This window comes from Manis javanica, chromosome 15 (assembly GCF_040802235.1).
Source record: "Manis javanica isolate MJ-LG chromosome 15, MJ_LKY, whole genome shotgun sequence".
NCBI classification, from domain to species: domain Eukaryota; kingdom Metazoa; phylum Chordata; class Mammalia; order Pholidota; family Manidae; genus Manis; species Manis javanica.
The window spans coordinates 1,683,372-1,698,240 of NC_133170.1; the positions used below are offsets into that span (position 1 = coordinate 1,683,372).

Below are 14,869 nucleotides of genomic sequence, written 5' to 3' on the forward strand. Positions count from 1 at the left end.
TTTAAGGTTCTATGCTGTGCAAATTGAGCAATGGCCAATGTTGCCACATGCCAGAGATGATATGGTATCTTTGGACAGAATGGTCAGTGGATTACTGTAGTGAGTGCGATCTCTGCATTTCCAGCATCAGAAGTGTTCCTGATTTCAGGTAGCACCATGCATGGCTATTAAAGGTAAAAGAAACAGCAGGGGCACAGTTCCAATTGCTTAGTAAACAATTCGAGGAAGGAGTTTATTACAGCCGGCTCTCAAGTGACAGATAAATGCATAGTTCTATTAGGGATGCTAAATTCAGCAGGCTGCCAGCTTAAAAGCATGTAGATCAAAACAAGGGAGATTTAAAAAATCATAAAGGCAAAATACAACTATGTCAGAATGTGACAGGAACATAATTTTGCCTTAAAAGTGACCTCTCCCAGTCCTCTCAAGAACATGTAAACACAATTTATGGAACAAAATTGAAAGCATGTTGGAAATATTCCATTTTTTAATGTGCCTGGTATTGTGCTAAAAAACTCCAGCATTTAAATGGCCTATTTTTAAACCAATAAATAGTTGAATTCCTGTATTATGAACAAAAAGCTATATCACATAATTATTGATGTATAATTCTTTATTAATGTGCAATGTTTAATTCTTAAAACAAAAACCAAAAAAAAGGCACACACAAGCCACTACACAGATTCTTTCATGCACCCCTTTCTCTACCTCACAAGTTTTGCGTGTGATTTTTAGAGGACTTTTCCTGCTCAGGGTTGGCACCTGTCTTTCAATTTTTACCGTTCAGAGCCATATTTATAGAAAGATGTGCAAACATTGTAGATGGTAGACTGCACGGCCCTCACGTGGTTAAAACCTCAGCCCTTTGGTTTTCTAGGGCTTTACGTAAATAACAATAAACTTGAGAATTCGCCCAACTGTGCCTCTTAACCTTAGTTCCCAACGGTGAAGGGCAAGGTTTTTAATCAAGTAGCAATTTATCTTTAATTAGGAAAACATAATTAGGCATTATCACCTGCCTAATTGCAGTTACTGGTGGAGAGAGTCACATTTCGCAAGTAGTGACCCGTGCTGGATTATCATTCTCCTACTACTGAATTCTGCACCTCCATTCGTACATGGCAGACGCCCAATAAAAATTCACAGGTGATCACCATGCCCCTCGGCAGTCTTGCGTCAAAGTCCCCAACTCCACTGCTGCGTAAGAAACCAGGAGAACTTCCTGAGCCGCATCCGGGCCGTCCCTTTATCCTGCTCACACCAGGAGAACTGTACACAGAGGCCCCCACGTGAAGTAGGTCGGAGACCGTGCCACTCTTTATTTCTGGTACGGTTAAAAACAGTTTAATGTCTCAAGGCACCGCTATGGTCAGACATCGGACACACGGCAGTCGGCTTGTCGTCTGCTCTGCTGGGAAGTCGGCGAATAGCTTGTGCGGTTGTGAAAAGCAATCTCTAGAGGACCACTAGCTACACAGTAGGCACGTGGATCATAATACAAATAGGAAACAATGAGTCCTAGAAAAAGCGTGTTGAGCACCGTTGTGGCCTTGCATGTATTTCTTACACTACGGAAACCTCACATGTGCAAGAGGGAAGACGAGCTCGTTAAGGCGACGCTCAAGGCTGCCCCCGGGCTGTCGCCGGGCTCGCGGCCCCTGGCGCGGCTGTGCTCTCGGAGGTCGCCGGCTCCGGGTCGGCTTCCGCCCCGCCGGGGGGCTCCTGCAGGTGCGAGCTCAAATTCTCCGATGTCAGGTGGGAGGCCTTGTAGACGATCTCGTTGAGGTCGGACCTGATGCAGACCAGGGGCGGGTCATTCAACGGGTCCCCCACGGAGGCCCGGGTGTTTTCTCGGGTGAGTCCCATGTCCTTGCTGTGCTCAGATGGGGATTTCCTTTTCATGCGCGTGTACGTTTTGTCTTGGTTCTCCATGCCTTGCTCATTTTTCAAAAAGCGTCCAAAGAACCAAATGAAGAACCCGAACCACACGAAGGCTATCAGGCTTGGGACGAAGGCCAGACACTTGACGTCAAGACTGGCCCCCGTGAACCTGCTGTGCAGGAACATGTCTCCCTCCACATACGTTTTATTAGTCTGAGGGTTGGTGTGATTGGACCTCCACTCCCAGGAAAGCTTGGTTCTGTTCAAATCCTTTAAACTTTCAGAGTCTTTCACTGTATATATTTTCTGCCCTGGGCCGATATATTGTCCATATTCATGAGGTTTGTAAAATATCTGGTTCTTCCACATATTAAGATCCAAAATCAAGACAAGAAAGATAATTCCATAGTTAAACCATTTACCTGCAGTAAAAAAGAAATACTGCATATTAGTCAAAGACCTATAAAATTGCGATAGGGTTTTCTCCAAAAAAAAAATAGGAGATAACGATATACTAGTATAAATTGTTAATGTTTCAAGCTTGTTAACAATGAGCTTTTTGAAAGTGCTGCCACTACGTGAGTTGGCACACGGGATTTCCTAAATGGATTCTAGGCCCATGAAAACATGTGGGGCCCCGAGTCAGCCGTTTATGGCACTTACATTAACCAGATTAAGTCTCCTTGTTTTATAGGCACCACAGCTATCTTTAAATTGGTTCCATGTAGGTTATTCTCAGAACATTTCAATTAATGTTTAAAAAAATAGTTCTAATGAAATTCTTAGAAAAGTTCAATGTATGATTGAGCATCTCCTACAGTTTTATAATTATGTCTGGGCAAGAAATAAATCATTTTGCAATGCAAGCCCCGTAGTATATCAATTGAATTCACATTGCTGTTCGTAGGTGACCTGTTGATTAAACCATCGGCTGATGTGATTCAGATCAATAATCCCTAAGCATTCATTTCAAGACTTCAAAAATAATTGCATCAAGTTCTCATTGAACAGAATCCATTTATCAGACATATAAATATAACCAAAGCTAGTAAATTGCTTGAGAAGACTTGCTGAGATTGCAAGGACCACATTTTCTTTGTAGAATTAAAACTTCTTATACAAATAAGACATCATGTAGAGACATATTATCTAGTGGTATCTTTACATCTGAAAATGGAAAGAATGTGGAAACCCTCTTGAGGGCTACCAGATTCATTATGATTTTTGTAATAATCATAATTTATTGTAAGTTTTACAGGATTAAGTATATCATCATAATACCACAAAGCCCACCCCACAGGTGTATAGTAGCAAATTAGGTAATGGGCTCAAAAAGGTCAGTGTTAAGTATTGTATGAATTAGGTCAAAAATTACTTTATTTTGTATTTGAAGAGAGTGGTACTACATGCTAAGTTACTGCTTTCCATAACTACAGAAGTCTTGGACAGGAGAGAGAGATGCTCAGGCAAACATCAAGCCAAAGCCAAGAATGGGAAAAAGGTAATTTGCAATAAGTGCTGTATACAAATATAACTTTGTGATGAGTTTAGGAGAGTATCGTTACACATTTTCAAGGTCCTATTATTATGTGCAAGATGGAAAGGTTTTAATCCTGGCTTCAATCCTTCTTAGCTATGTGGTCTTGGACTAGTGTTTAAAACCTCTAAACCCCAGTTTCCTTACATGCAGAAAACAGCAGTACTTATTAAAGCTGTTAGCATTTCATGAAGTTATTAGATTACTGGATGCTAAACACAGGGCCTGGTACATAAAAGATTCAGCAATGGTTGCTGCTACTAGCATCAGAGGCTTGCCTGTGCCGTGGGGAGGCCTTCATCTGTATGGGGAGGTACAACTTCTCTGTGAATATAATTTTTATAAACTATGAAGAGAAACTATAACTCCGTCTGTTCCGAAATTGTTCACCTTCACAGAGTTCAGACTTTTGTAATGGAAACTCCTGCCCAAATGATTTATTCTGCACCCCAAACTGAAATCAAGGTGAACCTTGGGAATACTGTTTCCAGATATGATAGAATATTTAAATGCCGGCTCTGTTAAGTTCAAACCACTCCCGCCCTCCTGGGTCTTCCAAACTAAAACAGATTCACGTGAAGAATCAACTGTAAAATAAATCCCAAAAGCTCAAGCTTGTGTGACTCCGCCAACCGTGGAGGTGAGCGTCATTCCCGACCACTTGCTGTTTCCTCACGGCCTCTGCGTGGGGTGCCTTGCAGACTCCCTGCCTTCCAGGGAGAAACTGATCATCTTGTTGGGGAAACAGGACAGAGCCCTCAACAGATAACTGAGAATAAGCGGTCCCTCTGGGGAGGTGCCTACAGAATGGTACAAACCATGAATGCTGAAGATGTTGAGAAAATGGAATAAAAATTGAGGGCTAATTTATGCAGGAAGGATTTTTGGAGGAAGTAGCAATTCACGTGGTCCTTGAATGAAAAGTAGGACAGAGAATACTTTGGAACAATTTGCATTTCTTTTAGTTTCTGTTTTTATTATGCTGCGGAAAGAATGGCATACAGACTAAGATCAGGTGATACCGGGGGGAGAGAGAAGGGAAACAGTGGAGAACATCGGAGGGAAAGAAAGGCAGGCGAGGGATGAGAGACGGCGCAGTGAGAGGGGTCCGGGGGTCTCCTGTTCCAAGGAGGCACTGACTCTTGGCTCCTGTGATAGAAGCACATGGAGGGAGGGGCTTGGGGCTTCTCCGCAGCAGGAGATTCCTCCTCATTCTCTGGCATAAACGGTGTGTATTATGAAGCCAGCCTGCAGGGTGCGCGGAGAGGTCCTGGGCTTGCAGCACCTTCCTGGCCCACAAAGGTCCCCTGGAGAAACTGGTTCCTCTCCAGGTCCTGGCTATAAACTCGTGAGTGGGGCAGGTGCTCGCCAGGGGTCCCAGTTTCTAGGGTAACTGGAAATCAGACACTGAGCATAAGCAGCGCCATAGGATCAGGGAAGCGAAAGGAATGCTTGTGGAGCTTGGAGAAAGGGGCTTTGCTGGTGGAGAAAAGGTGCTCAGGGAATGTTGGCAGACGGGGAAGAAGATAAAATCAGAGAATAAAAATGGGAGGGAATGCACACCGACCGGGCTAAGAAGAAACCCCGAGGAGAAGAGCTCATCCCTCCGCGTTTACTGTGTTTTCCTACGAGTCAGGCTGAAGGAAGGGCCCTGCGTCAGTTTACTCCCTGAACTTTCCCACTAAGATCCACTTTATGTTATTTCCCCCCTGACCTGGGGTCAGAATCACTTAGATGAGATGGAGGAGGAGCCAATTAACAATGTGTTGACTGACGCTGGTTATGGGTCTCTTCACCCTGCTCTTCGCCTCTTTACTGATTTGGGGCGGGGGAGGCCATAGTCACAAACCTGCGGGCTGGAAACCAGCAGGCGAGTCACTCGGCTCAGTGCCACGGCCTGGCCGCCTGTCGGGCCTCTCCAGACCTCAGCAATTTTATTTTCAAACTGAGGAAATGTTTTATGTCTTCCAGTCCTAGGATTCTGTCCCCTTCCCCCAAAATTACATTTGCCAAAAATGTAGGGGTGGTGTTATTAATTTCTCTCTTCTACTTCTTCAAACCAGTTAATACAGGGTCTTGGAGAGAGAACACGGGGGGGTGGGGGGGAAGAGCGTGGAAGGGTCCGTAACACAGGCGTGCCCACCAGGTGACCACGTGCTTCCATCTGGACAGAATAGCATGAATTACCTGCACTGACACTGAAGGGTAGGTATCAGCGGACCATTCAACCAAGAGGACCCGGGGTGTAGCTGCCTGTAAATATGCCCTGTGAATCCACATATCTGACGTGTTGAAAATTCTTAGCCATTGGTAAGGAGTCTACAGCTTGCAGTAGGTCGGTCCTGAGAACAGGTTTCTTTCATATATATGCACATTCTGAGGCTAAGGAACAGGAGACATTGTTTCCAGTTCCCCGAAAGCAGAGAGGTCATCTGGGGGGAAACGTGCAGAGGGGAGAGAACCCTGCTAACACGGCATCTGGATGCAGTGTGTCCCCACTCCGACCGTTGCAGCCACCCAGCTGAAACTTGAAACTGTTGAAAATGTAGGAGATGGCTCTTCTTATTTCTTGTTTGTTTCTGGCCCACCTGACATAACGTCTGGCCCATTCATTCATTTGTACAGAGAAGACCGTTCATCTTCCTCTGTCACCATCCTTCCATTACCCTGCACCATGCTTTGTTTCCTTGGTGATGACCTTGCCTCTTCGGGAAATTACTTCTGTCCTAAGAGATGCTGCAAACCAGAAAGCAAAGCCACGCGGAACAACTCAACCCCGAGGTTCTCGTCTGTAAGGCGAGGGAGTTGAGCTAGAGAATCCTTGAGGTTTCTTCCCAGCCTTAAAATTCCCTTTGATGAGTCCATGAAAGAAACATTGCCTAAATTTAATGTTTTATGATGGACCAGGAAATCTCGCCATTAGAGCAAAAAAGATGAATACATTTCATTTTTAGATGGAGAAAGTTTCCCTTAAATAAAAAAAAAAAGATTGTATAATCTGAGAAACACTGCTTACCATAAAAAGTAAATATGAGGCCCTGAAATGATCCACACAGAAAGGATTAGAATACCCTTTTCACAACAGAAAAGAACAGAAGCGCTTCTGCTGCCGTTTTCCCGTGTGTTGGGAGTGAGCCGTCGCGACAGCGCGAGGCCTGGCGTTTCAGCGTTAGTCGTACGGGGCATCCAGCCTTTTGCCTGCTGTCCCGGCCACAGAGCACCACGGAGGTCAGCAAGGAGGTAGGCTGAGAAACATGCACCATGATCTCCTGGTGGGAAGATCTCACCGTTGCCCTAATGAGAAGTCACTGCATAGTGTTGGGTGGGATGATTTCTTCATGTCCCATGTGCTTTTAGTGAATCTTTCTGGGTGTCAAAAATGATAATATAATGGTAATTTTATCTTTTTACCTTGTGGGAGTTCATAGAATCCTGGGCCAGTTTTAAAAGGATTCTTCATTAAATAATACTCTCACTTAGCAGAGGAAATGACAACAATTTAGGGGAAAATATTTTTTTCAACTGCAGAAAGTGAGTAGAAAGTGCTGGTATTTCTACCATTTGATGAACCTTTAACTATTCAAACATGCAATTATGATATTTTAAAAAGTCTTTTACTCGGTGGAGTTGCCAGTTAGCAGTGACATTGAGCTGTGCTGCACCCGCTCAGGATCAGATCTGGCATCCAGGGCAGACAGTCAATGGTCAGGCTCCACAGAGCTGTTCAGCATCATTACAGGAGAGCAAGAAACCATGGCCCTGGAGAAGATGAGTTTTGGACAATTAAAGAAATGGCATTGGCTGTAACAAGCTTCTTGGCCATATTCAATGTCCTCTCAAGCCAGACATGAGCAGTGAAAACAGGGCTGAGTTAGCTTCTCTTTACCCCTCTCCCAGGTAATTTAGGGGTATCCAGAAACTGCATTAAGTGCTTGGGCGAGGACACTATCCAGCAAATTGAAGATATTAACTAAATAATTTATGAATTAGTAAGAGTTCTTCCAGTCAGTAAAGTATCTTTTTAAGACTTAAGAGCAAATTAATAGAGCTTCTCAAAGTGCCCATCTGCTCACTGCTGCTTCCTAAGTGGGGGACTATTCCTTTAGGACATAATCCAATATGATGAGGTAGAAACTTGTGATGATTAAAAGGAAAAGGCCAAGCAGCTGTTCTGAAATGGATGATGGGTACATTCTGACTTCCCTGGGCTCGGGGGTGGTGCCCTGCTCATTTCTCCATTCCCTAGAGCCTCGCTCAGTTTTAGACACACATTAACTCAGAAAATGTCTGCTAACCAATGGGTAAACTGTGAGATAATGTGTCCAGAAAAATACAAGGAATGAAGTTCTAGTCTTTCAAATCAAATATATGTATCACAATGACCTGGTGAATTCCAGGTTACTGCTAGAACCAGATGTAACCTGGAAAACTGGGAAAAGCAAAACCTTCATGTCTCTAAGATTACAATTCATTATGAATTTCAAATCTTTCTTCTGGCGGTAAAGACAATTCTTGGAAAGCAGGCCAGTTTTATTACAAAGCCCTCACACATACATGCACATGGGGGGAGAGGACCCCGCTGTTTGTCCAGGGCGGACCTGCTCCCAGGTAGCAAAGACCAACAGGCTATGAGCTAAGCAACCAGGGACTTGAAGTAGATGAGCTTTGAGCAGGTAAAAGGAATTGTTGCTTTATGGAAGTGTAAACATAGCTGCCTCTTTGAGCTGTACAAATATGATGAAAATGGAAATTGCTTCAGGAAAGCTTTAGAAAAAGCGACAACTGAGAGAAGAGTGAGAGGTTCTTGTGCATTCAGGTTGGATTCACGGCCCTCTGAGGACCACCCTCGTGCAGTGGATGCACCACACATCCCCGGCACAAGCCCCTTGCTAATTTAGTCAGACAGAATATTCTGCAGGATGGACGGACCAGCACAGGGGAGCTCTGTGAAAACACTCTCTGGGAACTCACTGACCAGAGGCCGTGCTCCTATGGAAATAACATGAAAGTCATTATTTTCCACATTCTCGGTATTGCCAGGCACCTGCGTGTGCCTCCCACCACTGGCAGCCACAGCAGGACACAGACGCTGCAGGGGCTTGTTTACTTCCCACCTTCCGTTTTTGCCGGAGGGGCTCCCACGGGCATCGTTGTGCCAAGAGCGTGAGTCCACTCCTCGCAGATGCTCAGGCCTTCCTCCGGCCTTTCCCCCAGCCCTCTTCTAATTTACTTGGAGGCTGGCCACCAGTGTGACCCTCCTCTGGGCTGGCTGCGATGACAGATGGCAGAGGTCCTACCGGGCTGCCATTAACAGGATGCAGAGGAGCCTCGGGAGCCAGCTGAGAGGCCATTCCTCTCTTGCCCCCGGAGACGTGGTGCATCACGTTGTGAATCCATCTTTGCACTCACCTTGTAGGTTAAAGGGGACAGGCCAGAGGAGGCGGTCATGCAGGGGCATTAGGCGTTTATGCTCAGGAGAACAATGGCCCTGGCTAACAGCACCAACGTGACAGAATCACTAACCATTTCTCCCCTTCATTACCGAAGTCAAAATTTCCAGAAAAAATATTTTAACACACCCTCAGATAGAGATAATTTATTTTCATAAGCTGTAGCCCAGCTTATACAGTGAAAGCTCGTATCGCAATGAAGCATCTGTCAGGGTGGAGCCAGATGAGCCACACAGATGTAACAATTCAAGTTATTTCTGACATGCATCAATGCAACTAGCTTGGAATCAGGATGAAAACAATACTCAAATTCGAATTCGAAATGCTTTGAAAATGTCCAGGGAACTCTTCAGTTTCAGAGCACTCTTTCCATACAGAGCAATTCCTTGGGAGAGAGATTTCCCCCCCATTCTTAGCTTTCTCCTTGGGGACACAGAACAGTAGATAACTCTAGAGAAATCGGAGGAGTGAATAAATAAATGATGACGGCCCTCTCTCAGGCTGCATGATGCTTCTGAAATAGGAAACCGACTTTGGACGGGTGCAGCTGCAGGTAAGACTTAGTGTATGTTGACTGATTGCCTCCCACTTGGAAGGCAGTGTTTTTAGTGCCTTGTATGTATTGATTGGTTTGATCCTCACACCAACCCTCTGGGATCAATGCCCTTACTTCCCCATTTAACAGATGAGAAAACTGACCCTGCAAGAGGCCCAGGAGCTTGACGAGGACCATGGCACCCGACGGAAGCAGCGCTGGGGTCTATGCACCAGACTCTATGTTCAGCATGCACTGAACATCTTCTCTCGGTCAAGAGGAATGACCATTGGGGTGTCACTGGCCATCCTTGGCGGGGCCACCCTTGGCCTCAGGAGAACCCTCGTGCTCCTGGTCCAGATTCTCCTGACAGAATGAACGCAGGCAGAGAAAGCACCAGACGGAGCTGTCTGGGGGCCCAAGGACCCCTCCTCCCCCTGGCCCCACCTCCCTCCCAGGCCACCCAGACCCGGCCCCAGTCACTCTGCTTGGGGACGTCCTCTTTTGGCCTCAGTTGTGAAGTTTCCAGGCTCTAGGCAGATTCTACCATGTGCCTTTCTCACCAGACACCCCATTTCTACTGAGTCTGCATTCTGCCCGTTGTCTTTCAATTTTAAAGGCTGCCTATGAACGTGAAGCATGGTAAGAGTTCAGACTGCAGAGAATGCTGCTCAGCGGCCGTGTTCCCAGGTGCTGGGCTCCACCTGGTGCTTGGGCACCTGGCTCTGGGGGCTGACGGGTAGTTGGACGCGCACTCCAGGCTACTCCTGTAAGCAATGAGGTTTGAGAACCTGCAGACTTCATCAGTGTGCAGTCGCCATTACAAAACCTTGGCAGGTACTTCCTCCTTGTAAAGTTTTAGAAAATAAGACTTAGTGGGATAGGGGTTTTCATTCAAACCTTAACCCGGAAACTAATGTCACGGATGCCTCAGGGACTCCTGTATGCACAGCCCCTTCCAAGGCGCTGAATATAACTGCGTGTTGTAGTGTTGCACCACGTTCCTAAACAGAGCATTCCAGATTGTGTGTGCTTTGGGAGCCCCAAAACCTGAATTTGTCACATCTACAAATGACAGCATATGTGACAACACCATGCAAGGGGGCCCCACATTAAAGAGCTTTCACACGTGCCTTTTTTCTTACGTGTGAGTTCTCCAAATCTTTTCCCCCATTGTGAATCCAATATTCTGCCCTAAAGCAGTGTATTTCTCACAGGGATTCTGCAACTCATTCAGAGAGAGTATTAGTGTCCTGGTGGCATGGGACAGGAGCTGATAACAAGAGCGGATGGTCCAGGCAAAAGCCCACACAGGGGATGTGATGATGCTGCGTGTGTGCAAGCTGAGAAGGCCGTGAGGCCAGCAAGCCGCAGAGATTGGGGGTGGGGGGCCTGAAACTGCACTGTGTGACCTGAACTCAAATTGACTGATCTACCCAGTGAAGCTAATAGATGGGCCTCCTCTATTCTGAACAGGAAGAGAAGCCGGCTGCCTCTTCCCTATGCATGAGCTCATTCTCCCGTCTAGGAAGGTCGTCTCCTGCTCCAAGCAAAGAGCAGCCTTCAGCCTGAAAGCTAAGGGCTGGGCAGCGCCCAGATGCTCACGGCTTCGGGGCTCAGGCCACTCTTGTCGGGCCCAGATGGCGGCGTGAGTCGAGGTTTCTCCAGCAGTTTTTATTACAGCAGGTGTGGGATCTCAGACTATTGTCCTTAAAACACGCATACAGCCACTACCTACCTTTGACCAGCTTGGGAACTAGCACCATCCCATACGTGGCCGTGTGGCCTTCTGCTTTTTTTATAAGGATAAAAAAGGGTAAAATGCAACTCCAGGAGGGCTTTTTTGGGTGAGAATGACGGAGATGTCATGAGAGAATACTGTATCATATCTGAGCCATCAAAAGCTGGGCCTAGCTAAACATGAAGTCATCTGAAGGCCACGAGAGAATCACCTGGGCCCAACAGCTCTGCGGCAGGGGCAGGGCTCGGCCGGCCCGGGAGAAACGGTCCAACTCCCGAAAGGCACATGGTCGGACTGGGGCCAGGACACGGCCGCTCCGATCTCAGCAGCAAACAGAAAACAAACACGAAGAGTATGAATTCTGAAAAAATACACTGAGCTGTGTTACAAAGAACAAAGCAACGCGGGGAACGGCAGCCGGCGAACCCTCCACGCCGAGGGCTCGGCCCCGCCTCTGGGGGCCCCCCCGAGAGCCCTGTGCCTGCCGCCCCGGGGCTGCTCGGGGGGCTGCGCTGCCTGTCCTCCGGGCCCCCCGTGGGGACCTGCCCAGTTACCGCCAGCGGCATGCGGGCGGAGGCGACACGTGTCTTCTCCAGCGTGGGTGGAGGCGGGCAAGCCGCCGTGACAGTGCCTGCTGGGTGCGGAAGAGCAAGCGGTCAAAGCCGCCGGTGGTGTGGGTCCCAGAAGGGCGGTCGGAGCCTCCAGCTGACCTGGAACCCCTTTGAACGGCTGAGCGAGAAATAAAATTGCATTTACACAGGCCTCTGAATGTGACGGTTGGCTTTCTTCTTACAGCAGCTACATTACTCTAACGAGGAGACAATCAGATCATGTTCAAAGTTGTGATATACCTGTTATGTGAATGTGATATTCCTCCTTGAAGATCTTCTGGAAGAAAGGGACCTTGAACTGCATGTGAGGGGTGTGCAGTCCAGGGAGATTCACATCAACATCTCCCATGAAATGCGGGAATTCCCAGTCCTGCCAGAGAAAATCAACATTAAACACATGTTTGTGATTGGTTTCGTTCCTAAGCAGCAAAACACCCAAAATTGACTTTTTTATAAGCCCTTATTTTAAAATCATTTAAATGCAGCCAGCTGTCGGGTGCATCAGTTTTGTTCCGCGATGTCTCTTTTATGTACATTAGGCAGTGATATGCATTCAAAATCAAAATTAAATCATAACTTATATCTTCAGATTTTTCTCTTTAACATGGTAATAAGAAACCAATATAGAATTGATTTGTATCTGTACAAGTTTATCTCTTTCATTCTGGAGAACTGATCTTGCATTTTTATAGGAAGGAGGTGATCCATATTTCATAAATATGTGATAATTTTGTTACATTTTGTTTCACTGCTTTTTAGGAATATGAGCCCTATAAACAGCGTGTTTTGTGTAAGAAGACAAAGTAAAGAGAATCTGATTTACTTAACCAAGTTCTTCAGTTCACACCAAAGGACTTTTACTAGCCATCTCTGCGAGCGACTGCACGGAACGAAGGCATGCCCGAGAGCGCCCAGCCCCTTGCAGTTCAGCACCAGCTCGACCCGAACTATGGGGGGCCTGGCACATGAGCACGAGAGGCGGACGGCGGGTTAATGCCCAACTGTCCTAGTCAGTCCCTGTCATCAAGGCAGAACCAGAGCATGCCCTCCCCCCCCCCCACAGAAGGGAAATAAAGGCAAATGAGGGCATTTTTGGTGTTTTATCTGCTCCTGGTTTTTGGATAGAGGCAGCAAATTAAAATTCGTAACTAGCTTGTGAAGAAAGAATTTCTAACTTGACTTAGCGCCACAGGCATTGACACACATATTTTCACTTTAAATAAATAAATAATCACTACGTTAGCAGTCCTATATTTACTGAATATATTAAAAAAGAACTTGAATATGAAAAAGTAATGTTCAAAATATTAATTTCAGGTTTCAATCCATTATCTCTGCATTGAAAGTTAAATGTTCCAGACTCCCGCCTGTACAAGTGATGCGGAGGGCTGAGAGTGGAGTGGCTGAGGAGTCCCCAGTCCGTGCCACTCCCGTTTGCTGAGAATTCCGGGTATGAGAGAGGAAAGGGGAATACGTGAGTGGTGGTAACCTGCAAGGCTTTCAGCATCTATTAATGTCCTGGTCATGGATCACTTCAAGCCCCTAACAAGAAATAAACAAGAAGAAAAATGAAATGGTGCACCATCGTCCTTTTCTATCGAAATATCTTCTCAGTCTCACCTCCTTGTTTTCAGGACATTAGCAGTAAGCAGACATGTCGTCTGGGAAATTCAGAAAACCCAAAGCATAAGCTGCATGAACTTACAATGCTTTGACCTAAAATATTAGTAGAAAGGGAATTGATAATAATCCTTGTGAACTATTGTTTTCTTATGTAAATGAATTTGCCTTTATTTTTCACTGATACTATCTTGTTCTTTCTATGTTACTTGGAGGACTCTTGCAAAGAGAACTGAAATTGAATGTGGTCTTTTGCTAAAATATAACTGACCTCTCCAATGAAAGATCCCGCGTGGCACATCAAGGGACTGATACCCAGGGCAACTTTCCCATGTCTTGGACAAACAACGCAGAACGTGATCTATCAGTGGAGCAATTCTCTTTCTATTTCTTGATTCAAGAAAGAGGCTACTTCCTGGCAGTACCTGGGCCAGTGCACTTAGCGTGACCTTCCTCTTAGGAAGACGACCTTGGACTGTTTGTATTTAGCTTTTCATTCCATGAAGTGAGGGTTTGCTACTGGGTATGAAATTGGTTCTAGTGTGAAAGTAATCTCTAGAGATTTCTTGTAGCCTGGGATCAAAACTTCTTTCACCAAAAAATAGTCCCTCAATCATTTCGCAGTGTACTTTGGGCTGGAAAGACAGATCTGGACTTGGAGCTTAGATGACAGAGGAGAGGAGGCCTTGCTCTTCATCGGGAAGATGCTGTTACTGGTCCCTGGCTTTTGTTTTTAAGAGGGCATCAGGGGAGGGAGTGGGGCAGACATGTGTGACAGAGTAGCTGGTGCCATGGAAAACATTTCAAAAGACGAGGATTAATAAAAAAGAGATGATATATTAATTCTCTACATTCTCCCCATCTACATTATTTTTTATGATCATCACATTTTGGTTTTCAAAACTGGTCCTTGGTCTTCGAGGAGCTTGTCTCACCCCACCGGCTCTCTGCCCCCAGGGGTGCACGTCACTCCCTACGCTGCTCACCGCAGGCTCTTCCTTGATCATGGGGACTCCGGCCTTACCTGCAGGCAATGGGAGGGTGAGCCCAGTGACCCCGACTGCTGGCAGGATGCTTGGGGCTCGCCGCAGTGGGGACTGGGCGCCTGAGGCTGAGACACCTGCTCACAGGAGGCGGAAGAGGAGGGGGAGGTATCTTGAATCCCTGGGATTTCAGTGTCTTCATCTATAACTGGGGTTGAACATGTTAATCCCCAGGCTTCTGGGGGTGAGGGGATGCCCGCATGGTGATGAGCACGTTGCTGGACACGGAGGGAAGATCCACAAAGGGCCAGCAGCCCCGGCTGACTTCCAGGCATGACCCCAAGGTCAGGCTGCCCCTGGGCGAAGCAACGGAAGCAGACAGGTGTGTTTCCAGGAGGGTCACTCCGAGGGCTGCGTCCAGGTCCGGCGATGAGGACAAAGGCTGGTTCTCCTCTCCGCCGGCTGCCCGCACAGGGCCCCCGAGCTCCGAGCTGGGGCTTGGGCCAGAGCC

General features: G+C 46.7%; 1 protein-coding gene across 7 annotated transcripts in view; it reads right to left on the bottom strand.

The window, feature by feature from the left end:
• Window positions 1–475: 475 nt before the first annotated feature.
• Window positions 476–14,869, bottom strand: part of TMEM117 (transmembrane protein 117) — a 381,411-nt gene continuing 367,017 nt past the window's right edge. For 2 of the 7 annotated variants that reach the window (XM_073222696.1, XM_073222694.1), the window contains exons 8-9: window positions 11,996–12,125; window positions 477–2,303 (exon numbers count right to left, since the gene is read on the bottom strand). In XM_073222696.1, the coding sequence (XP_073078797.1) occupies window positions 1,621–2,303; window positions 11,996–12,125 (813 nt within the window). In that variant the 3' untranslated portion in view covers window positions 477–1,620. Of the gene's footprint in view, window positions 2,304–11,523; window positions 11,874–11,995; window positions 12,126–14,869 lie in introns of those variants that run through there. The other 5 variants (XM_073222697.1, XM_073222695.1, XM_073222698.1 and 2 more) reach the window with 5 other exon arrangements.